The 23,815-nt window shown below is 48.6% G+C and overlaps 2 protein-coding genes and 1 long non-coding RNA gene across 5 annotated transcripts in view; all 3 read left to right on the top strand.

The window, feature by feature from the left end:
• Positions 1–5,701, top strand: part of LOC146344342 (uncharacterized) — a 34,992-nt gene extending 29,291 nt beyond the window's left edge. For both annotated transcript variants that reach the window (XR_014792610.1, XR_014792609.1), the window contains exon 3: positions 4,938–5,701. This is a non-coding gene — a long non-coding RNA (uncharacterized LOC146344342). The remainder of the gene's footprint in view (positions 1–4,937) is intronic.
• A 2,317-nt stretch (positions 5,702–8,018) lies between these two features.
• Positions 8,019–10,722, top strand: LOC146344341 (homeobox protein HMX1-like). Its single transcript, XM_084860361.1, has 2 exons — positions 8,019–8,319; positions 10,115–10,722. The coding sequence occupies exons 1-2, from the start codon at positions 8,019–8,021 to the stop codon at positions 10,720–10,722; spliced, it is 909 nt and encodes a 302-aa protein (XP_084716487.1).
• A 7,059-nt stretch (positions 10,723–17,781) lies between these two features.
• Positions 17,782–23,263, top strand: LOC146344340 (uncharacterized). 2 transcript variants are annotated; one of them, XM_084860360.1, is made up of 2 exons: positions 17,782–20,488; positions 21,936–23,263. In XM_084860360.1, the coding sequence occupies exons 1-2, from the start codon at positions 20,272–20,274 to the stop codon at positions 22,463–22,465; spliced, it is 747 nt and encodes a 248-aa protein (XP_084716486.1). In that variant the 5' UTR covers positions 17,782–20,271; the 3' UTR covers positions 22,466–23,263. The 2 variants fall into 2 exon arrangements, with proteins under 2 accessions (XP_084716486.1, XP_084716485.1); XM_084860359.1 differs by having other exon boundaries at positions 17,782–20,500.
• The last annotated feature ends 552 nt before the right edge of the window (positions 23,264–23,815 follow it).

The raw sequence follows: 23,815 nt of genomic DNA, 5'->3' as shown, positions 1-23,815 counted from the left end.
GAATTTTGTTTAAAAGATCATTATGCTCAAAATAAATTAGTAACTGCAACTGAACAGCTGTTGTTCATTCACTTTTCATTTCAATAGAGATGGGGCCATTCCTTAGGGAAGTATAATTGTCTTTTATCCTGCACTATGTTCTGTAAAATGAGCTCAACAGAGATACATAGAAGACTTGTTCCTCAGAATACTCATATGAAATTGGTGTAGGGAGAGATACACTGACTTACCTTAAACCTTTTTAACCAGCCTCAATCTAAGTATTACAGGATGGCTAAAGGGCGTTAAAAAGGAGAGGGGCTATTTATAGCTCAGTGGTGCAACATGTGCTTTGCATGCAGAAGTTTCTGTTCCTGGCATCTCCAGGTAGTGATGTCGGAGAAATCTGCAGTAGATTCAAAGGAGTTTGGATTTCTTTCAATCCGTCCTGTGGGTTCTGCAACAGGCTGTCTTTTTCCAAGTCACATAGATTCTGCGGATTTATGGGCCATTTTTTTAACTTCTGGGAGCAATTTGTGCCAATGCGCATTAGTGCAAAAGCGCACTTGCACAAATGTGCATTTGCAATCAGGTAATAATTTTTTGTACATCCCTTCCCTCCCAGCCCCCCCTTCTGTCAATGAACAGACAATGAAATGAGAGATGCCTGACACAATCCATGAATCACAGATAGAATTGATTTCACAAAATCTGTACATCACTATCTCTAGGCAGGGCTGGAAAAATTCCTGACTGAAGTTCTGGAGAGTTTGCTCTGTGTCCTCTTTCGCAATGGGTCACTGCTGGGTTCCAAAGCCTGCTTTTCTATGTTGTGGCTTAGAGTATCAGGAAGAAGAAGAAGAAGATATTATTTGTGTGGTCTGTGGATTCCCCCCTCTGTTTTACAGCCATGAGTTTTAAGTCACATGATCCTGTTTGCAATGGCACTTGTTCCTAGAACAGCAAAATGTGGGTCCAAAGGAGTACTTTTGTGGGGCTGTATGAATCCCTCCTTTATACTCCTGATCTTAAAGTTCATGCGCCCCTGTTTGTCTCTGGTATGGGTTGCTGGCTGCTGGGGATCCCAGAGACTGCTCCCCCTCTGCCCCACTAGTCGGATTGGCCACCAGTACCACCACTAGTGCAAAGAACTGTGGCCAGGACTTCTGTTTTCTTTGAGCAAGCTCACCCCTTGTTTCCACTTCAGTCCATTGCTATCAGGACAAATTTTCCTGGAGAAGTTGTCTTGCTACACAATGTGTTTTGAGCTCTGTTCTGCATAGTAAATTCCTGGAAGAGGAAGCAAGGGGAGGCACACAAAGCCCTGCAAATTGGAGTCAATGTGTTTTGTGCTTTAGGTCACTTCCTACCCCAAATCCCTATGACCACGCCTCACGACTAGCCTAAGCACACCACTCCTTGGTAGGACAGCCCTCCCTGAAACCCTTTCTTTCCTCCCCGCCCTTACAGACTCATCCCAAACTTTGATTTTTCCTCCGCAAGAGTGTTAGGGATTCTGATTTACTTAATCCCCACCTTTCAACCTCCTCATATTCACAATCCCATCCCAGATCAGTGCAGTCTGTTCATACATTCTGTGGCCGACCTTTAAGCTCTGGAGCCCTTGGATTCAGCTGCTGATAGAACTAAGCTAATTTCCCAACTTTCTTGTTCTCTCCACATCTGCTGAGGGTTTTCTGGCATGCTTGTGTATGTTTGGTTTGTCTTGAGTTATGACTGCTCTACGAAGTTAATTTCCCAAATTAATGAGTATGCATTTTAAATTCTTGCCTGTGTTTAATAAATTCCCCTGTTCTTGAAGAAGCCAGTGTGTATGTGAGTCATTGGGTTCCTCCTGTCAGATGCTCTGTTTTGCCAAAGTTAAAAGGTCCCTTGACAAATGTTTACCTTGAGATTATGTGCAGGTTTGTAGATATGTCTGGAAGAGCACATTCAGTAACAAGGCACCACCACAGGGTGGATGGAGGAGCCCCATAAAAAGACATTCTGGGTAATGCTCTCACAGGCATTGTAGGAGGCTTCCTTCAGGACAGCAGGGTTCCTTGGGCGCCCTATGATGAAGTTGGACTGGCACTTATGAACCATCTTCTGGTGGTTTAACTATATTGCAGCTTATATTGAGGTGTACATATCAATAAACAACCCTTAACCTGGTTTGACAAAATGCCATCAATAACTGTGCTCATTTATTCATATAGAATTCCTTCTGATTGAGCTGCTGATGTTCTCCTTTAGATGGCACTGTGTTACACGTTACCAATTCATACTTCCCTTTTTTTCCAGTGTGGACCAATTAAGTTAAGATGTAAGTTCTTTGTTATGCAGAAATACACAGAAAAAATGGACACTGGAATGCTCAAACCATGTCACATTTTTCATTTCATATGTCTATTTAGTGTTCAAGAAATTGTTTTCCTCTTAGATTGTTTTTCTGGCAATCGAGTGGCAGAAAATGTGTTGCTTCAACATGGATTATAACTTTTTCTCTTACAAGTATTGTTTATCTAACCCACTGGTCCCTTTTATTGATCCACTCTAAATATAGCAGCAGATTTTTACTACCTTGTTTTATGTATTTAAGCTTATACCATCAGCATCTACAAACATTGCTAGAGTTGTCATAGCAGGTCCTCTCAGGTGACTCTGATGATAATCATTGATACTGCCACCTTAAAATCCTGTCTTATGGATACTTGGAATCAAAAACCTTGAGAATTTTGTAACCAGCAGAACATGATTTCTTTTCTTTCTTAATTTCTTTCATTTTGGGATTTGTATCTTGCTCTCTCTCTTCAAAACTATGCTGAAAGTGGCTTACAAAATATAAACATTGTTTCTCAACCAAAAGTTGTTTAATAGGACCATTAGCTCTGAGGTGTGCGTGTGTGTGCGTGTGTGTGTGTGTGCGCGCGCGCGCGTGTGTGTGTGTGTGTAGTGGGTGGCAGCAGGGGGTCATAAAGAGTAAAATTAAGTGAAACATGGTTGCTTTTTTGGAGGCCCTTAGCTTCAATGGCAGTGGCAGTTCCTCTTTTCTTTTTCCTTTTATGGTTTCCAGCCACCATTTTCTTCACCCCAGAGTGTCCCTGTGATGTCACTATGTCATGAAGTAGACTCAAAACAACAGAAGGTCTGTGGCTGTCAGGAAGAGTACTGCTGTTGCCAAAATAGGTGGTGATGTGAACAAAAATTAAAGAGGTAAAAAATGAAAGGAACCGCTACTGCCACCAAAAGTAAGAGGGCCCCAAACTTTCAGGGAATCTCCCCCCACCTCCAAAATTTCCCAAATGTCCCCTTCTCTACTCTGAGAATGCCAATCTCCTTACTTAGATGAAACACACATGTCCTTGATAGGTGGGAAACAGAAGTTGAGAGCAACTAGATGGTTATTATATTAGCAAAGCTAGAGATCATTTTAAATGACCCACCACCCAGCCCTCCATGGGCTGGATGATGTCTTGCTCATCTGGGATGCTTCACTCACACCACATCATCCCAGATGGGGAAAGCACAGTGTGAGCTGCCCAGTCGAGCCTGGGGCCATTTGCCCGCATCATGTCCTCCCCAATGGGGAAAGGCATGGCACAAGACAGGGACGAGGTTTGGATGACATGCCACAACTTGTGGTGGGTTATTTAACCCACAATGAGCCATGACACCCGTGGATGCCAGGTTGCATGTCCAACTCTGCTCAGGGATTGTTGTGTGGTGTGAACCCGGTGAGTTTGGGTTATGTGAGGGTTGTTTAACCCTCGCATAAGCCATGCTTCCTGGTTCACATAACACAACTCCCAAGCAGGGTTGCATATTCAAAATAGTGGCCATATACACCCCACAGCCTCACCATGGGTTGACTCACCTATGGTGGGCTGTCACATTGTGTGAACTGCCCCGAAATGGCTAAGCATTCCCAGCCAAGATCACGTTGCTCCAGCCACGGATGCTGCTGAGATTACTTTGATGCTTTGTCCATGACATGCTTTCCCCCATTGGGGAGGACGCAGTGTTGGCAAAACACTCAGCATGCCACTCATGCTCCCAATTGGAAGGACCTGAGGCACACTAAGGCAGATCCTGTTTATCTCCAATCTTTGGTTCCCAGAATCCTGGGGGTCTGGCATGGGCAGGGGGTGGAGCCCACAGAGGAAGCCAAAGCTCTGTGGGTCTGACAGAGAATGTCTGAGGGGTGGAGGCTCACCACCTCTGGTGTACTAGTTTTTTTTAAAAAAGTCAACAGAGAAGCCAAATTGGGTAGGCTTACTGCTAAGACGCAGTACCTTCAGAGAATAGAGTCCCACCATCAGGTCGTATAAGATCATCTTCCTTCAATATAGGATGTTGCTGTTGAAAGGCTGAATTTGGTATTCTTGAGGTCAAAGCTTTGTTAATATGAAATTGTCTAATTTCTCTCTACTTCTGTTTTCCATCTGCCCACTAACCTGTGTTTTGCCTAAGGATGGGGATGGTTTTTGAGTAACAGCTGGATTTATATCTTAAAAAATGGTTCAAAAAAATTTCAACCATTATTTGTTTGTTCTTTCCAGAAGCCCTTGGGAGGGTCCCAGGTACAACCTGAAACCATCTCTGTACCTAGCAGAGCCTAATGTGAATGTCTGCAGGTTCCTCTGACTTTACTTCTTAAGGCTGTCACAAAATGTAGACTCCCTGGCCTGGCTTGAACAGGCACTCTACCTCCCTGCTCCTGCTTTTTGCTTTGTTTGCCATCTTGCCTGATGAATTCTGGAGAACTCAAAAGGTTGTTCAGTATTTTGTGACCTTTGGGTTGCCCTAATAAAGGTATTACAGTGGCATGGATTTTGTGAATTGTCTTTTGGAATTTTCATTTTGGCCAGCACGGCTGCCTTTGCATTTTATATGTCCATGACTTGTGACTAATCACTTTCTGACTACCCAGGGTACTTTCGTTCCCTCATTCTTAGGTGCCTAAACAAAGAGCAGGAGGGGAAAGGACACACACCACCAAATTCAAGGCCATTTTCTCTTTTGAAATGGGACAGAGACAATCTCTTCTTTCCAGAGGTCAAGGCAGGACTTCACATGCAAGTTGAAGAAGGGATGGAGAAACACCACAATGCATCTTCTAAGTGACTTCTCAAGGGTGTGAGGGGGATATCCCTGAACTAAATAGATGTCTTTGAAATTGAAATCCACACTTTGTTTAACTGCTTGAGATTCCAAATTCATTGCACTAGAATTTATTTCCAAATAATTATGTTCAGGGCTGGGAAATTACTTCATGGCAAAGGGAATTCTTATAACGTGATTTGTCACTGCTTCAGAACAAATGTGGAAAAGCGGAAAATACCTACATAAGTTTGAAACAAAGTTCCACTGAAGATAATGGAACAAAGCAATAATTTAGTGTGAAATATTACATTCAGCAATTGAGTTGGTAAATGTGCTGGTGTGCTTATTTCTCTCTATGTTGGCATCCCTATTGTTCTGAATGTTTAAAGAAATATTGTGAATAAATAATGGCACATCAATAAATCACAGATATATCTAGAAAAATAATAGGGGATGAAAACGTTGGTAAGCTAAACAAATCTTATCTGAAGCCCATTCTACAAACCAGTTAAACCAAATATCCGTGGGGTTAAAAACTGTTTGTATGGATTTTTAAGCCACAGTCTGCAGATGAGACTGACAAAATGATATTAATAAATGCGTATTAGAGTTTGTCAGTTGGTTGTTGTTGTTCTGTGCCAGTTAATCTCATGCCTGTTCATGTTAACGTTTAAAACATGGATAGTTTCTTTTTTAGATGTAACATAATTTTGTACTGACACATGGAATGAGTTAGCCATGTTTTAAATGTTTTTGCATCTTTATTGAAGCATTGAAAGTGCCATTAAATTTTAGACGGAAATACAATCTCAGATTCTGCCCCTCTGCTCCTCTCATCTGCTGCCAGTGGAGTATGAAGGGTGTCAAATAAGGTTCAAAGGGGATTCTTCAAATAACAGCACATCAGTCTTCTGGTGCTGCAGTGCCTGCACTGTGCCACTGCAAGGCACGCTTTAATGGCCAAGAGGTGGGAGTTACAAGGAAATTAGCTGAGCAGATGATGCAAAAATATTACCTATACGCGGCACAACCTCATGTTTACTCAGAAGTAAGTCCCCTTATTCTCACAGGCAGACTTCCATTGCAGCTACCAACAATGCTTGACCAACCAAGACCCCTATAAAACGCCTTTCAGTAACACTAGTGCAACCCAGAAAAGGAACGTTAAAGCACTGCAGGGTAGAAAAACAGGTTTTAAAGTGAGGTCTGGCCTGTTCAGAATACACTGTGTTCAGTGTTAAGGGCGTCTGTCAAAATGTGCAATGAAGGGGCAGTGGTCTTCCCTCCAGGCCAGCAGAAGCCTGGGAGAAAGTTGACAAGAAATCTTCAGGGTTTCTCTCCTTTGTTATGTAGAAGCATCTGGCTGGGAAGGAAACAGACAGCTCTGTCAGTGCTTCAGCACCAGCTGGCCCGTTCTGCATCAGTTCACTTACCTACTGGAAGGTAGGAGGTTTTCCCCAGCCTGGTCCACCTGTGAGCAAATGGAGAGACACCAAGTACGGCATCCTCTCGGAAAGCAGCACCCAGAGCCACCCCGTGCTCTGCTCAAGAGAGAGCAAGGACTGGCAATCCGAGCTACCCAGTAAGCGAAAGGGCTGGGCTTTCAGCAGATTGTCCCACTGGCCGTTCAGAGATTTTGGATCTCCCCCCTGCTACCTTGGCACAGTCTGAGTAGGTTGTAGCTGGGACTCCTGTTCAACTCGTCTCACCGCTGGACGGTCTTCTGCTGATCGGGGCGCGATCAAAGCTCAAGTTTATAGCGGGTGCTCCTTTTTGGTTTTACGGGCCACGCCCTGTCTCTGCTGACCGAGACTGCTGCTGGAAAGCTTCGCGGCTCTCGCCGTGGTGGAAGTGCCTCCAGAATGCCCCCAAACGGGCAGCCAGCTTCAGATTCAGGCGGTTGGCTTCAGAGCCCCGCTGCAGTCTCTCCAGCCAGTTGCTGGATGCTCCATTTCGACTGACGGAAGCGGGTTTAAAACAGCGCGTGGAGTTCCGGGCCGGTGACGGAGAAGACTTGGAACTTCGGCGCAGTGGGAACCTTGGCCATTGCTCCTGCATTTCCGGATCCCGCCTCTCCGCTTCATGCACAAGTGTGAAATGCACATACAGGCGGACAAGCCTGAGGCAGAAAGCGGTGCGCGGGGCCCGAGGACCTGAAATGCCCGCTCCAGGGCCACGTTCCTACCTTCCACATCGGATGGCCTGCCTGAGGAATGCTGCCTAACGTCTGCGGGGCTCCACGGAGGCTTGATGGAAGAGCAGTCCTCTCTCCTGTAGTCCGGGGCTGGTGCTCGTGGAGCAGAACAGGTCCACAGAAGGAGTTTAAAGGAGGAGCTTCAAGGGCTGCGCCTATTGTGAATTTCTTGCCCTCGGCATCCTTCCACGGCGGAGGGCGTGATTGGTTGTCTTCTCTGTCCCCTCACTTTAGGCTGACCAATGGGAGACCCAGATTCTGGCCTTCCTCCTTTCTCCAGGAGTAGCGGCCAGAGAGTCTTGCTTTCTGCGTTCTGATTTGCTCCCCGATTGACCTAAAAAAGAAAAGCAGGCGAGTGGCGGAGCGGCGAGCCCCGGGGCGGCGCGCTGTCTGGCGGGCCCGCTCTTCCGCGCCCTGCTCTTCCCGAAGTGATCCCATTTGCCGCTCTGCTCGTCCAATCGGAGGACTGCTCCTCGCTCGCAAAGCGCTTGACTCCCCTGACATTTTTATTTCCTCCCGATCGTTTTCGCGCAGAATCTGGCACCTCCGACGGAGGCTTCCCTTCACGCTGCCCTTACAGGAAATGATGGCAGAGGGCGATCTGGAATGATTACTCCGTAAAAAATACCTTTCCTTGCCCAGTGAGGCTGCGCTGGACTAAGCAGAAGGAGGCGACCGCCTTGGAGGCTGCCTGGATAGCGGCAGCAGCAGCGGCACCTCTGGCTCTCGCCTGCTTTCGATGATGCCGGACGAAGCCACAGAAAGCGCCCATTCCACCTCCGCCCGGGTGTCCTCTTTCTTCATCGCGAATTTGTTGGGAGCCAAAGCCAAGGACGAGAAGAAGCCGGACAGCCCCGAGGGCGACCACGAAGAGACGCGGGGGCAGAGCGGGTTTGCTGGCAGCCATTGCTCCATCGCCTGCTGCCAGTGTCAGGTCTCCCACTTCGGGCTCGGTCTGCGCGGCTATCCTCTCCGAGACAGCACTGTGGACTGGTACAGAAGAGCGCACGTGGCTTTCATTGGGTGCGCCAGTCCGGAAAGTAAGTCCCAGCCGTCGAGGATCGCGGCAGCTGCCGCCTGCGTGGCATCCTGGAGCCCCTTTGCGCGCCCTGCGCGCCCTTCAGCTAGCGAGACAGCCGCCGCATGGCTGTGCTGCACCCACAGCCAGAGGCCAAAGAGCACGCCAGGCCCGTCCCCTCCCCAGGTGCCAGGATGAATCCCTGGTGCGGGGCCGGCGGCATTGCAGCAGAGCGTTTCTGAGTAGCAGAGATCGACGTGCTCTAGCCGGGGGGGGGGGAGGGGGGAGGGCTTTAGTTGCCGCCGGAACTCTCTCCCAGGAAACCCAGTTAGGTTCTAGACAGCTACGGGCGGCCCCGAACATCGCATTTCGGCCCAAATAAAACCTATTCTGAATCCCTAGACTCTCAGGGCCGGAATATATATATATATATATATATCCATCCAGATGTGAATCTCCACATCTGTCTAGTGCCCAAATACCTGAGAGAGTCGTGGACCTCTCTGGTTGTGCAAAGGGAGATGCAACTTTTCTTCCTTCTTTTTCATCACCGCATCACCATTTCTAGTGCAGAAAATTATAATTAAATGTACAGCTGTCAGCGAGCCATTCCTATCCTTGAGTTTTCACGTCCGTGTGTGTTTGCTGAGAAGACAACATTAAGGCCTTCTGGGTGAAAGAAGTAATATTTATCTTTAAATGTTTAACAACCACATCTTGGTTCTGGAAACATGAAGCCGTTTCCCTTTTCTGAAAATATAAACGGGTTTTATAAACCGTGTGAAAATATATGAAAATTCGAATATATACATTGATTCGAAACAGTTAATATCTTTCCTCAGTCTCCAGTCCTGAGTGTAGGTCAGTCCACACAAGCCAGTTAAACTCCAGGGCTTGGAGTTGAAGAGAGTTTATAAACACCTAACTTTGAAGCAGGTCCCCAGAAAAGAACTGACTTCCAGACAAAGTGGTTAGGGTCGGTTTGACGCAACCACAAGTACAATTAATGGGAGGGAATCTACTTTAATCCAAATGTTTTGGTTGAAATGAATTGTGAACCCGAGGTTTCCTTTGTTTCTGGTTTTGTTTTAAAGTGGCTTTGTTTTATTTCAAACAGAGAGATTTAAACCGCAAGAGGGACTTTGGGAAAATTTTGAGAGTGCCACCCGTAGCGGGATTACCTGGCAACTTATTTGGTTTTTTACGGTCTATTTATTTTCCAGCTCCCCCTATTTTAATGTATCTTTGTCCCCGTGTCCTATAGCTCATTTTCTGCACTTTTCACTCTCGCCGGAGGCAAAACACTCCCCGCCCCCCATCCCCCTCAGGATGAGTCCTGATTTTCAGTCCTTGGCATGTGAATCCTAAGCAGGTCTACTTTGAGTTATGAGGCGTTGGTTTTAATGGATGCTTTCAGGTATCCATTCAAACGCTCTAGAGGCTGGCATAACCAGCTGTTCCTTGGGCTTCGCGTCCCACATCGTCTTTCCCGTTCAGGCGTAAGTGGGTGCCTGGAAGACCGCGAGGAGATTCTGCAGCACAAAATGAGGCGACAAAAGCAGCGCCAACAACGGGACCAATAAGGACCGTCCTGTGGCTCCAAAATGCCCATTACCTCTCAGTCCCCTGAATTATCATTGGGGTTCAACTGGAAGCCCAAATCGGGGGGGGGGGGGGCGTAAGTTCAGCAGCATAATCCTCGCTACCTGAGCGGGGCAGGCGGGGCGGGTGGCGGATAAGAGGGCGGCGCCCGGGAGACTTGGCTTGCAGAAGAAACATGCCCGCGTCTCTCTTTCTCGCTCCCCCCCCCCCTCCAGCCAGCGACAGAGACTCCCCGGAGATCGCCGAGGACGAGAAGGCGGCGGCGGCGGCGGGAGGCTACGAGGAACCGGCCGCGGCGCTGAGCCCTGCCGAACGGGCGGCGGCGCGCGGCGGCCCGGAGGAGGCGGCGGCGCGCGGGGAGGAGGGCGCGGCGCGGGCGGGCGGGCGCAAGAAGAAGACGCGCACGGTCTTCAGCCGCAGCCAGGTCTTCCAGCTGGAGTCCACCTTCGACGTGAAGCGCTACCTGAGCAGCGCCGAGCGGGCCGGCCTGGCCGCCTCTCTCCGCCTCACCGAGACACAGGTGAAGATCTGGTTCCAGAACCGCCGCAACAAGTGGAAGAGGCAGCTGGCCGCGGACTTGGAGGCCGCCGCCGCCCTCCCGCGCGCCGCCGCCGCGGCCCAGCGGCTGGTCCGCGTGCCCGTCCTCTACCACGAGGCCGCGCTGGCGGGTGCCCCGCTGGGCTGCTTCCCCTTGCCGCCACCGCACGGCTCGCCGCCGCTGGCGGGCGTCTCCGGCGGCGTCACCTACCCCTTGGCCGCCTTCCCGGCGGCGGCGGCGGCGGCGGCGCCGCTTCTGAGGTCGCAAGTGGCAGGACTCGTCTGACGCCGAGGCGCCCGGTCCCCTCCGGCCCGCTCACCGCGCCCCCCTCGCTCTCCATCCGACTTGATGTCATGCTTTGGACTGTCTTACCGGTGCAATAAACCTATTTTCGGGCGGAAAAAGAAGAGAAAAGTCATCGGACTGCTGGTCTTACTCGGACGTCTCTAATTATACCAGGTAGCCAAAGCAAGCGTTCTTTCCAGAAACTGTGGGGAAACGCCAGCCATACTCGAGGCACTAGACGCTCCCCTTACATTTCGGTTATGGGAAATCTCCTGATCTCCCGGTATTTCTTAATTGAGGCGATCTTAATTAAGTACCTTGACCAAGAAAAGAATGTAAAGATTTTTACTTTTCTACCCACCATGTTAGAGACCCTGTCCTACTCCCCCATGCCGACTATCTCTCACAGGTTATTGCCTTGTCATATGATGAAGAGGATTTCGAGAAACTTACGGTTTCATTTCCAGGAAAGGTATAAGGCGGTCTACATTTAACACGATTGTCATTTCCTCCCCCTTTAAATTAAATTGAAGTTATTCCTAGTAAAGACGTTTATTTTCCACTTTACAAATAATTATTGAAATCTGGGCTGTTTTAATGCAAATAAGAAAATATCTGCAGGTTTCTTTTTGCTGTGATATTTTAGGTTTTGAATTCCTACTTGAGTTCATTTTCTGTGTTAGGTACTGTATGTCTCTTTAAAAGAAGCCAACAAATATCAAGCATGTAATTATTCAATTAACGTTAATTTATGCTGCAAAATATTTTGAAACTCTAGATAATTATTTGCATTCTTCAGCCACTGTTTCAGGGCACTCTGTTAGAACATCCCATAACAATGATGTCATCTTATAACCTACTTCTGTTTAAATATTTCATGAAGAACAATTTCCCTATTAGCCAATTATTTTGATTTCCCTCAGTCATAGAATACATTTGTTTCCTGTGGAAAGCTGGAATGCTCGATGACCTATCCATTTCACAACGTTTTAGAGTAAAACTTCAGTTGATGTCTTTAGCGACTGTAAGGTGGTTGTTATATGAAGTATTATGCATGCTTAAACTATGTTTCTTTAAATAACCTTTTTCTCTGCCTAAACATTTCTAAAAGTAACACCTAGTCACAAAATTAATCCTAAAGTCCAGCAGTTTGTTGTAACAATTTTAATAGAGTAAAGAAAGAAGGATATCTAGATAGTCACGTTTGGTGAAAGATCAACCTTTGATCATAGGTATTCATGTAGAATTAACTCAAATATAATTTAGCCTGTTAGCTCACAGCTATTTGCCTAGTAGATCTTGGATTTTTTAGGGGTTGCTGGCCCTTTCTCCACATTTTAAAAAGAGTTTACTATTTTTTAATATCTAATTTATATTTGGAACAAAATAACCATTTCTGGTTAGATGCTGAAATAGCCATTAATAATGGAACAGGGATACAGCTTGCCCATAAAGCTTGAAGGGAATGTTTTGTATAAATGCAGCTTCTCAAATTCTTTACTTGTTTGGCTTCTAAATATGAATTATTGGCTATAGGATCAATCTACATGGAGAGATGCCAATTACACAAAAATTATTTTGTTGATATTTCAGTTAGCATTTTAAATAGTGTATTTAAACGAGGAGGTCATAATTCACTATTTAAACCTGTTTTTAACTGCATACCCATAGTGCATTCTTATATGAAAATGCCCACTCATTTTGGTACATATGTCTTGAAGTACTGTGGACTGACACAGAAAAAAATGTCTTGGGCAGCAATACACACCTACCTAGGAGTAAATCCCATTGAACTCAATGGGACTTATATCAGCATAGGATATTGAAAGCATTGTAGCTGGTGGCAAAGCCAGGACATTCCATCGGTTAACTATCATGTGGTCTGAAATATTGTTTATAAAATAGGAGGTATATATTACTCATCTGTCTTGCCTGCACCTATTAGGAATGGCCCTAAGTGGTTCTGCAGCTGTGCCTTCCAGCACTGTGAGACTGATGGTGGAACACATTTGGTGTTATTGCACCACCACCAAAGGAGAACGGATTGCACTGAAGGTGGGATCCAGAGCAGCAGCTCATCCTTCAGAGCACAGTATTAGGCACACCTAGGAAGTAAATCCCGCTGAACTAAGTGGGATTTACTTCCCAGTAAAATAGGTTGCAAGTCCCAGGTCAATGTGAGTCTTTTGTTCCAGTGAGACTCCTGCGCTGACCTCCTCTCCCCACTTGATCCTTGTGTTTACACATATCCAAAAGAGCACAGAAAACTAGCTTAATTCCACCATAATAGCTTTTCCAAAAAATCTCTGCTCACTCGTTATGCGAGAGTGACACAGATGACACTTGGCTGCATGCGTATCAACCCAGGAGGAATTCCTCATTCTCTTGATGTGTCTGACCTATCTCCCCCATGCTCTTTCTCCTCCCTAGAAAATGCGATTCCTTGGGGGTAATTGTTCTAAATCTCCTGTTTAGGAAATAAACTGGCAGCTCCAAATGAATAGGCAAGATTTTTTAAAAAAATGTCTTCTTGCTGTTTTTTTTTTTTGTTAAGGCATTCTGATTATTTTAATAAACGTTTGTTCATGTATTCTAATTTTGAAATTTATCATTTTGGCTTCTCCTTTTAAAAGGGTTTTCCAAAAGGAGTTGAAACCATCTGTAGTTACTACTCTAATGACAGAATCCTGAACATATTTACTGGGAAATAAGTCCCACTGAATTCAAAGGACCTTATTTCTGAGTAAATATGCTGACGGTTGTGTTTCAGGACTGCAGTCCTATCCATACACATAAGGATAAGCCCCATGGACTCAGGGGATTTACTTCCAAGTAACCATCCAGTATCTTCTGCTCCTGACCCTGAAAGTTTGAGTTTTCAGTTTTGCTTTATGAATCCTGAAGGCACTGGAATATCCAAAAGAACACCATGCACATCAGCTTTTAAGACTAAAGGATTTACATCACTTAAAGGACAAGTGACATTTGTAGTGATGTTTCCTTGAAAGTACAGGAGGGGGAAACCCCCTAATGCATCTATTTAAAAAACAAAACCCAAAACATGGATTGTAAAATTCAATAAAGATATTGTAAGGGCTGTCTGTTTTCCAGTCCTATGTGTGTTTACTTGGAAGAAAGACCCATTTAATCCAATGGAGTTTACTCCCAAATATTTGTACATAGGATTGCAGCCTAAATTACTGAAGTAATGTAGGTGAAGCAGGGAGGGGGTAGGGAGGAACACTTCTGTAGTTGCAGTGCATGGTGAATAACTGTCAGTAGGGACAAGGAAGTGGCTGGATATTGCTGTATTGGCCAGATACTACCAGCTATTATTCCTTTTGGAAGGTATACTTACTCAACAAAATTCTGACAGTGAATGGGGCAGATCGTTGGTTTAGGCTTCAAAACTCTGAACGTGGGCAAAAAGATCCAAAGGCTCCTTGATGTTGTGTCCACGGTTCCGAAAGGATTCAGGAAACTAGCATTGTGGGTGGGCTCACTTGAACCCAACAAAGAGAAATGGTAGGCACGGAAGCAATTTAAGATTAATTATAAAAGAGCGAGGAGAGGAGGATGTGATGTCCCTGTTGAACTCTGCCATGAAGCCCTTTTGTAAAGATTCATACAGAATTTAGCACTGCAGAAAGCATTCAGTGTAATGCTTACTACTCAGAAGTAAGTCCCACTTGCTTTAATGGGACTTACCCCCAGGTGTTTAAGACTGCATCCTAGTTTAGCTACAGAAGTATGAAGACAACTACCCCACCAATCTTGTGAGAATTTTTAAAAATCAGCAAGAAGTTAATAATGCTCTGTAACCCCCTTTTGTACTTCTATAGTTATCCTTTAAGTTAAACAACACCCTCCCCCCATCCCACCCCACACAATCATACCGAACTTCACTGAAGTATTTTTGATGGAGTGGGAAATATCCATGTTGCTTCTGTCATGTCGGTAGTTTTGGAAACGAAAAGAGGATAACTTCACAAGTGGGGGTTCTTAACATCCCAATCCTAAGAGTATTTCCATGGAAGCACATCCAAAAGGTTTCAAGACACCTCCATTTCCAAGTAAGAGCGTTGGAATATTCAATGAATAATATGTGCCTATGAGATTAAAACCAAACTAGGCAAAAACCTGCAAGGATCTCTCTTTGTTGTTTAGCATTCCAGTCTCCTGTAATGAAAATAACATCTCTTAGATCTCAAGGATCTCTAGGAAAGTGCTATGTTGCCTGGTAAGGGGATGCGTGGGTGGACACAGCTCCGGGATGATTTGCTCCAGGATGATTTGTAGAGCAGAAAGGTTGAAGTCATCTGTGGAACACCAAGATATTTTAGGGATTCTCCTTACTCTGGCAAGGGAATGAGGTGATACTGAGGCTTTCAAGATTATTATTTGTGATAGATTAAGGTAGAGGAAGTCAGAGAATGAGGAAAAGAATAAAGCAGAAGTTGGATACTTCATTCCTTTTCTTTGATGTGGTTCCTACTTCACACTAGCAGTTTAAATGGTAACACTTCTTTGCAAAATAGTTTGCATGTTTAATTAAAAGTGAAAGGTTGCATTTCAGCTGGCAGTATCTTCCCTAACGTCAAAGTGTATTACAAGTTAAACCTATGCAGTCAGAAGCTAGCGCCACTAAGTTCAATCGAGCTTACTCCCAAGTAACAATGCTTAGGATTGCAGTCATTATCAGTTAACCTGTGATGTTTTATTAGTGTTTGTTTTGGACGTCTGTGTTTTAAGATGGACTTTTAAACTAGAGTGTTAGATGCTTTGAATATAAATAACAAAACACAGTATTTTATTTTATTTATTTAGCAATACGTTCATATCCTGCGTATTTTTCTCTTGCAAGGAATCCAAGGCACCTTGCATGTTCCTCTTTCTCTCCATTTTATCCTCACAATAACCCTGTGAGGTAGGTTAGTCTGAGAGTCAGTGACTGGCCCATGGCTGAGTTGGAACTAGAACCCTGATCTCCGGAACCCCAGTCCAACACTCCTGACCACTATACAGTGGCTCTCATCTATCTATCTAGTCAATCATCTTCTGGAGGCCTGGCTGTGGATTCTCCTTGGGAGACATGGAGGCTGCCATGGTGAGCTCCTGCACTTCAAGATGTTGGTGGGCATAGTGGCCTTTAAAGGGGTGTTAAAGATGGGACTTCTAAATCCTACGGCAAACTAATGGGCAGAGGGGACGGAAATGCAGACCTCCTTTCATTTCTAATGGGTCCCGACTACTCCCAAGAGCACCGAAAGGAAGTAGGAACCTCGGCGGCGGCCATTTAGCCACATACATCACCTTTCCACAATTCAGCACTCAAGGAAAAAGGAAAGGTTCCTCCTCTGCAACCACCGGGTCATGACTGACTCAAGACTGACTCAAGCCAATTCAGCGCTCAAGACAGGGAACAAATGCCTACTCTTGAATGAAGGACCTGACTGGCTTCAGACACAGAAACTGTGGGACCAGGAGTGCGGGGAGAGAGAGGAAGTTGATAAAGCCAGCATTGTGGGATGGGTGGGGATGTCGCGCTAGAGGCGAAGCACCGGATGCTCAACATCCCTTCCTCTTGGAAGTCGGACTGAATTTTATTTCAACGCTATTTATTTCCTAAAAAGCACGGATGTTGTGGAAAGCTGTCTTGCAAACAACATCGACACAACTGAACTGTGTTGATGACAAGAAGTCCTCTTTTAGGCAAACGATGCCAGTGTCAACGAAGGGCAGGAAAATCTGCGTGGGGACCAAATGCAGCCTGTGAACAGCCCAGTCAGTCAGTGGTTTGCTTGGCTGCGATCGCCGTTTCAGATGCATCAAGGAATCTTGGTCCGGTCTAAACCATATTTACACGAGAATAAGCGCTACTTAATCCGAATCGCAGCCTTACTTGGAGGCATACTCCACTGAAAGGAAATGAAGCACGTGCAAGAGCTCGATCTTTTAAATAAAAACCTCAAATAAGAATCTATTAAAATAAAAATCGTTTCGACGGCTGCACCCAGCCCAGCCCCGAGACGAATCGCTTGTTTGTGGAACTCTTCCCGTTTCTTCCGCGTATTTGTAGTCTGCTTCCCAGCAAAGCCCCCGAAGCGGCACAGGTGGCTGGGGAATGCTGGGAGTTGTCGGACTTTTTTCTGTCTAAACTTGGATAGGATTACGCCCTAAGAAACGCGCATCCGCAACATTTGTTTGGCAGGAGAGGCGACTTCGGCCGCCAAGGCCCGCTTCAGGGCCAAATGACTCGCTGGGCACAGCCGGGCGTGCCCCCTCCCGCCCCCCGGAAGGTTCACTCCAGCCCCTCGAGAGCGGAGGGCGGCGGCGGCGAAAGCTCTCGGTTGGTAGTAGCGGCAGCACCTACGAGGCTGAGGCTGGAGGCCTAGGCACGCTTGCTTAGGAGAGGGCCCCGCCGGATACGCTGGGACTCGCTTTGCGCAGAAGTCAATCCCTCCACGTCCAGCGGGGCCCACTTCTAAACCAGCGTGCTTTTGCCTCCCGCCCCGTAACCGCGGGCAGGTTCGGCCGCCGGTGGCTGAGGCCCGCTCGCTCGCGCGCCCCGGGCTGTGCATCCGCGTATGGACAGACTAGAGCTACGAGAGGTGCCCCGGCAACAAACAAGAGCCCCGAGCGTTCGCCCTCTTTCCTGTTCGCCTCTAAAATCGGTTAAGGAGATGACAGAGAGTTGCACCCAACCTTAGTCCAATTTAGATTAGACGCATTGACATGAATGGGGTTTAAGTGAGAGTAAGGTTGGATACAAGAGCTTCGGCTATTGGGCGGTATAGAAATGTAATACATAATAAATGAAACAAGCTCCGTGTCAAGGTGAATGACATGACGGTGCGCGTGTGAGATAGCTGGACCAAGATCTGGGTGTGAAGGCTAGTGGTCAGCTCGCCACCCGAGTTAGGCGGGGGATACTCTTCCACTTAACCGCTTGACTCCTTGAAGTCTGCTGCTTGTCGCCCAGGAGGCAGGATTCCTCGTTATCTTGAAATGGATTGGTGCCCCATACCCCAGGCAAGACACTCCACCGCTTTTGCAATGAGATGTATTTAGTATTTACCCTTTACACGTTGTCTTGTTTGAACTTTCGGCATTGCTCCGACCTCTGCTGAGAACTGGTTTTGATAGAGCTGCCCATCAGGAGCAGAAGGGGAGACTCAAAGAGCCAGCCTTCCACCCCATCCGAAACACGTGTTAACTCGGCACTGAGCGCCCCACGATTTCAGCCGAATTTGCCTCCCCACAACGACTACAGTCCTGCCCACATGGTGCTTAAATCCCGTTGACTTCAATGGGATTTAAGCATCCTGTCTAGGCGCAGGATTGCAGCCAGTGTGCTTAGGGTTGTTTGGACAATGCAGTGTTAACTCTAGGAGCACTGCAAAAATAGTCAGGTCCTTTCTTTGCTTAGTCAGAACGTTGTCATAGGGGATTTTTAAAAGGGGGGCAGGGTTTCTCCCCCAAAACAACAGCCAGCTTCAAACCCAAACCTGAATGATTTCAGATGGAGGACTTGAGCTCATCCATAAATCCATGAACAGTTGTGAAAGACCTGAAACGTAAAATCTGTGTCTTACAGCCTGGGTTCCTCCACCCGAGGCTCCAATTTAGAAAAAAAAAAGTTCAAGAACCACCCCAAGAACAAATCTCAGTTTAGAAGTAACTTGGCAGCACAGATATGCATTTCGATTGTATTTTGCAAACTGTGCGATCCAACAGCGTGAAGACACATTCCAGATTGGCAAGGACTACTAAAACAACTGAAGTGAGCTTTTTAAAAACGTTTCCAACCTCCAGAAAGCCGCCCTATTCAGGAAAAGAACGCCCCTTGTGTTCTTTTCCTAAAGGGATCCCTTTTAAAGCAGGAAATGGGCTTTGACTATAGTATTGCACACCACGGTGCTCCTCAGATCGCCCTGAAGCCTCGCCTCCCAGGGCTGCATCGATGGGCTGCAGAAGTAGTCAAACAGCCAGAAGACGACTGACTTGGGGTCTTCTCCCTAAAAAAACTGGGACTTAAAAGTCACCTAACCTCACCACTAGTTAGCACGGCACTAAGCAAGCTGCTTAAACTCCCCCACCCCGATGACTGTCTAACGTTCGATTTAGGGAGGAGGATAAAGATCAGATCAGGGTGGGAACGCACCCTGAGGTCTAAAACAAGCAATTCTGTTGCTTGTTTTATTGTCAATAAAATGCCAATGTTCTATTGGCATTCTGTGTTCTCCTCTAAAATTTCTCACCGCATTATAAAGGATTTAACTCCTTAAACAATCAGATGCCGACGCTTTCTCTGCCAGTGCCCCATCTTTTATCTTCTCTCTCTCTCTCCCCCGATCCTAGGCCAGCGCCACTAAACAGCACAGAGAAAATAACGCGAGCCTCTTCGTTCAACGGGGCATCAACCCCAGGGAAGTGTGCCTTAGACAGATTGCTATATTGCAAGTCCATGGAGAAAATGGCAGGGCGGTGTGTGCCGATCAGTCTGTGCACGAAATCGTATTCTGTTCTCGTTTCCCCGTTCAAAGAACAGCCTTTTCCATAATGGATGCTCCAGGTCTAACGATGCGCTCATTTCAGGGCAGGCCAACTCGTGCTCAATTTATCTTTTATAGGTGGTCAGCAATTCCAATATAAGCCACGAGTCTTCCGACACCTTAAAGGCGAACACATCTCTCGTTGCCACCGCGTTTCGTTGGTCTTTGCTGCTTTTGCTGCATCAGCCTACCACAGCCACCCCGCTGGGAATGGCTGGCTGTGTGATCACGGTCTTCTAATCTGCTTTAAACTTAATCGCCCACCCCGGTAGGGCTCATTTGCAGCTGGGAGAAGGCGGCCAAACGCCAGGCATGACCCGGGCAATTCAAACGAGCGAATTGCAGCTGGGGAACTGTGCGCAGAATATTGCGAGTCAAGAACTAGACCTGCGCTCTAGTTCTAGTGGTCCGCCATCCCTGCTCGACTGCACGAGCGGGCGCACGCCGACACACCAGGCCTTCCGTGAGGAGTGCTGGTGCCCCAGAAAGCCTAGTGCTCGTGAGCCCGGGCCTCCTCTTCCCCCGTTTGCTGGGGGCTTTTCTGGGTCAGGTATGGTGGGGTCGGGTGGTTCGCGTTCTTGCTCGTTGGACTGCAAGACACATTGGACTGCAAGGAAGCCCCTCCCTCCAAACAGCTCAGCAAGTGGGAATGGGACCCCCGAGCTCGTTTTCTGGACCCCTGGAAAGGTGGATCTCAGGATCCCCTCGCACCCTGCTCTCTCCAGGCTCTGGGAAGAAAATGAGGGTTTCCAAGGCATACCGGGCACTGTCCAATGACGCATGACAACGAAGCTTCCTTCTCTCGCGGGCCGCCCGATCCACAATAGCGGGATACCGGGATTTGCACTCCCACTGAAGGCCATGGGCACGCGGGACCCAGAAGGCCTTCTGCGCAAGCTTGGCTGCGTCTGTGGCCTGCTCAGCTCTGGTTGGTTAGCAGGACAACCGCCGCGTGAGGCTTCGCTGTTTCGCGAGGGTGCGCGCGCGCGGATCGATGTGTGCGCACGCGCTGTGGGCGCGTGGCCTTGCTCGTACCCACTCGCAGCTTTGGTCTCGCCCCCCCGCTGGCCCGGCCTCGGAGGTCCCCCACGAAGGTACGGATGAGGCCCTCGACGTAAAGACAAACAGCCCTCCTGCTCCACAGGAGCCTGCGAAGGTCGTTCCACGCAGGCTTCATCGCCGAACAGGAGCGGGCCGGCTCTTGGGCCAAGGTGTGCTGTTGGGTGAGTCCCGGCGCTGGCCCCGCATCGTCTTTTCTCGGGGCTGATCTCCCCGGGACCTTGAACTCCCATCCTCCAGCACCACGTATTTTTTTCTTAGCGTTCCAAACCGCGTGCCAGATTTCCCAGGGGAGTGCGCGCGTGCGCGCCTTCTTCGTCTGAGACGCGTGCTGCCTCCGACGCGCCTTCCTCCGAGCACGATTCTCCAGCTGAGATCTCCCACGATCCCCTCCCTCAGCCGATAAGGCCTCCCTCTCCTGCCGCGGGTGCCAGCTTGCCACGAGAACTGGGGCCTTTGGCCCGGCACTGCCCCTGTCCTCCTAGCCACTAAAAGGTCGCCAACATTTCCTCGATTCATCAGCCCTGGAAGTTTTCTTCAAAGGACGGGGTAGAAAACAAAAGGCGTTCAAAGCAAACGTTTTCCACCTCGCTGGTCTCGAAGCCGTCCGGCTGCCCGCCGCCTGCTCTGTTGCCACCCCCTCCATCTCCTTTCTCTCTCTGATCAAGAGAGTGGGGGGGGCGCTCTCGGGCGTCGCTTCCCTCCAGCAGCCCCCGCCCCAGGTGCCCGCCAGATCCAGGCGCCACTTTCCGTCTCTCCTTCCCTCCCTCGGACGCTCCTACCGCCGATTCCCCCCCAGCTTGTCCCGCCCCCTGACTCTCCCTTTCCGACCGCCAATCCGTGCCACCGCCATCCCTGCCGCCTGGCAGCTGCCTTCTCGCCGCAGTTGCTCGGGCGCCGCCGCCGCCCAGGCTCCTGCCCCATTTGCTGGGAAAGACGTGCAGCCCGGCGGCGGAGAGGCGGCGGCTTTGGAACACCAACCGTCGGAGGCCGCCGCGACAGAGCAGGGCCTGAGGCCGCTGGAGCACGAAGAGCTGCCCTTCGCCATCGACGGCCTCCTGAAGCAGAAGCCTGGCCAGAGGTGCTCCTGCAGGGAGGCGGAAGAGGAGCAGCGGGAAGGACGGGAACCCGGCGACCACTCCAGCGCTGTTTCTGTTGCGGATTTCGCAGGCGGACAAGGAGGCGTTGGGGTGGGAGCAGAGGGCCCCTGAGCATGAGCAGAGAACTGTTCTGTCCCGTCGCCATCTATTTCCCCTGCTGACGCGGTGCTTAAATGGCAGGACCTGTATTAGTTCGCTGATGCGGCCGTGGAGGGAGGGGGCTGCCCAGGGGAGCGCTTGGAAAGACCGTGGCCGTGACGGGGAAGTTGCCCGGGGTGGTGGCGGGCTCTCAGGGGAGCCCGGCAAGTGTTTCATGCACCAGCCAGTCTTGCCGCCCGGCCGCATATCCAGTCCGAGCTCTGTCCCTTGGCCCCGCGGTCGTCGGCCGGCCCGCCGAATGATCGGCTCCCCCGCTGCCAGCTCGTTCGGTGTTGCGGCCTCTCTCCCGCCCGCCCGGAGCGGCCCGCGTGCTCACGCCACCTTTCCGTCTCCCCCGCAGGGCCAGAGCGGCGCGTGCTGCCAGAGAGCGGGGCGAGGGGCGCGGCGCTTCCGGGGCGCGAGGAGGGGCGCTGCAGGCCGGCCCCGGAGCTCTCCCGGCGAGGCCTGGCCCACAGATGCGGCAAGCCCAGCACGCGGCTGGTGCCAGCCGCTGCCGCCAAGACGACGAGCCGGACGATCTTCTCCCAGAGCCATGTCCTCCGGCTGGAAGCCACCTTCGACCTGAAGCGCTACCTGAGGAGCGCCGAGCGGGCCGGCCTGGCCGACGCCCTGCAGCTCACCGAGATCCAGGTGAAGGTCTGGTTCCAGAACCACCGGAATACGCGCAAAAGACAGTGGCCTTTCCCGCCGCCGCCCCCCTGGAGCCGCACCACTGCGCCGGCTGCCGCCTTCCCGGCCCTGGGCAGAGGCGGCAGCGTCTCCTTCGACACCTTTTGCTGCCTGCCGCGACCGCTTCGCGCCCTCTGGTCTACCCGCCAAACGCCGCCCCTTGTATCTTCTCCAGTCCTGGTAAATACTTCAGCCCGGTGAACGGGGATGGATAACCGCGACCCGGTTCTCGGAATGCCTGTGCGCCTTTCATACAGGAATGACTGCGCAGATCTTCCTGCACAAGCTAGCCACAGCACGCCGGCCGTTGCTGCTTCCCTTAGCAAGTTCTTTTCACCACCGACATAAGCAACAGACTGTGTACCGCGGATCTACTATGCAATAAATAGATCTGAGAGAGCCTCTCCCCCTATATTGCTGCACTTTCCCTTGTACCTCTGGCCTCATTCGCCCTCATGAAAAATTATCAATAAAAGAAGAGACAAAAGAATGATAATCATCTCTAGATGAGGACAGAAGTAAACTCCCATCTTCTCAGTGTATATCGTGGCCCAACAATGCTACTCAGATGCTTTTTCTAAAAAAAGAAGACAAAACAAAAAACAACTCTACTAAAACTACTGTTACCCTTTCAAGATGTGGTGTTTTAAAACCAAGAAGACTCATTAGGCTGCGATTCTCCCAGGGCATAGAGCTTGTCTGACATATTATGACTAGGGATTATCTTTCCTTCTGTACTGTTTTCGTAAGTCATTGCTTGCCTGGTTCCAGCAAAGCAAAACCCAAGGAAAAGTGAAACTGCCCTGGCCAGTCCTTGGGTGTGTTTGCCAAATGAAAAGGTGTCTGTATCAAGTGAAATAATAACACCATGGTTTTGCTCTCTTCCTCTCTCAGCTCTTCTGGTAGCTTTCTCTCTGTATCATTCCAAAGGACCCTGTTGGGCATATGTGTGCTAGGATTTGTAAAAGAGTGATTAGTGTAATAAAACTAGATTTTCAGCTTGATATATCTTATACTTTTTCTATAAGGTCAGGGAAAATCCATCAGAAAAGTGAACACACGGGTCTTTTTGAAGTCAAGAACAAAAATGTGACATTTCTGAGAGCCCGTGGATGGTTTTGTAATTAAGGCAGTGCGTATGTGCACATGTGTGTGTACGCGTGCATGCCCGCTAATTTGATCAAGGAAACTATTTAGCGATGGGGTGTTTAACCCTCCCCCCGCATGCCTTTCCAGATCTAAAGTGCCTCCACCGAGCTGCCATTTGCTCCACAGGGTGACATGATACAAGTAAAGCTGAGCAATAGATAGATTTGAAGGAGTAAACACTGGATCATGTAGTAAGCGGTTTTTGAAGGGATCCATGATCTTGCTTTATAATAGCGTCAAGTGATTTCTAGAAGTTGAAAGTGGTTTGGATTTTTTAAACAAATGCTTCTTTGACCATTTCATGTTCACTCCTCAAATACCATGACTGGAATGTATCATGATATATATTCCCTATAGTAAGAGTTCACGTCCACACATGCCAGCACAATTAGAAATCGTCTG

Source organism: Heloderma suspectum, chromosome 5 (assembly GCF_057233095.1).
Source record: "Heloderma suspectum isolate Gila_16-S chromosome 5, 16-S_ref, whole genome shotgun sequence".
In the NCBI taxonomy this organism is placed as follows: Eukaryota; Metazoa; Chordata; class Lepidosauria; order Squamata; family Helodermatidae; genus Heloderma; species Heloderma suspectum.
Note: the sequence above shows the minus strand (reverse complement) of the source record. Positions and strands in the feature narration are given on the sequence as shown.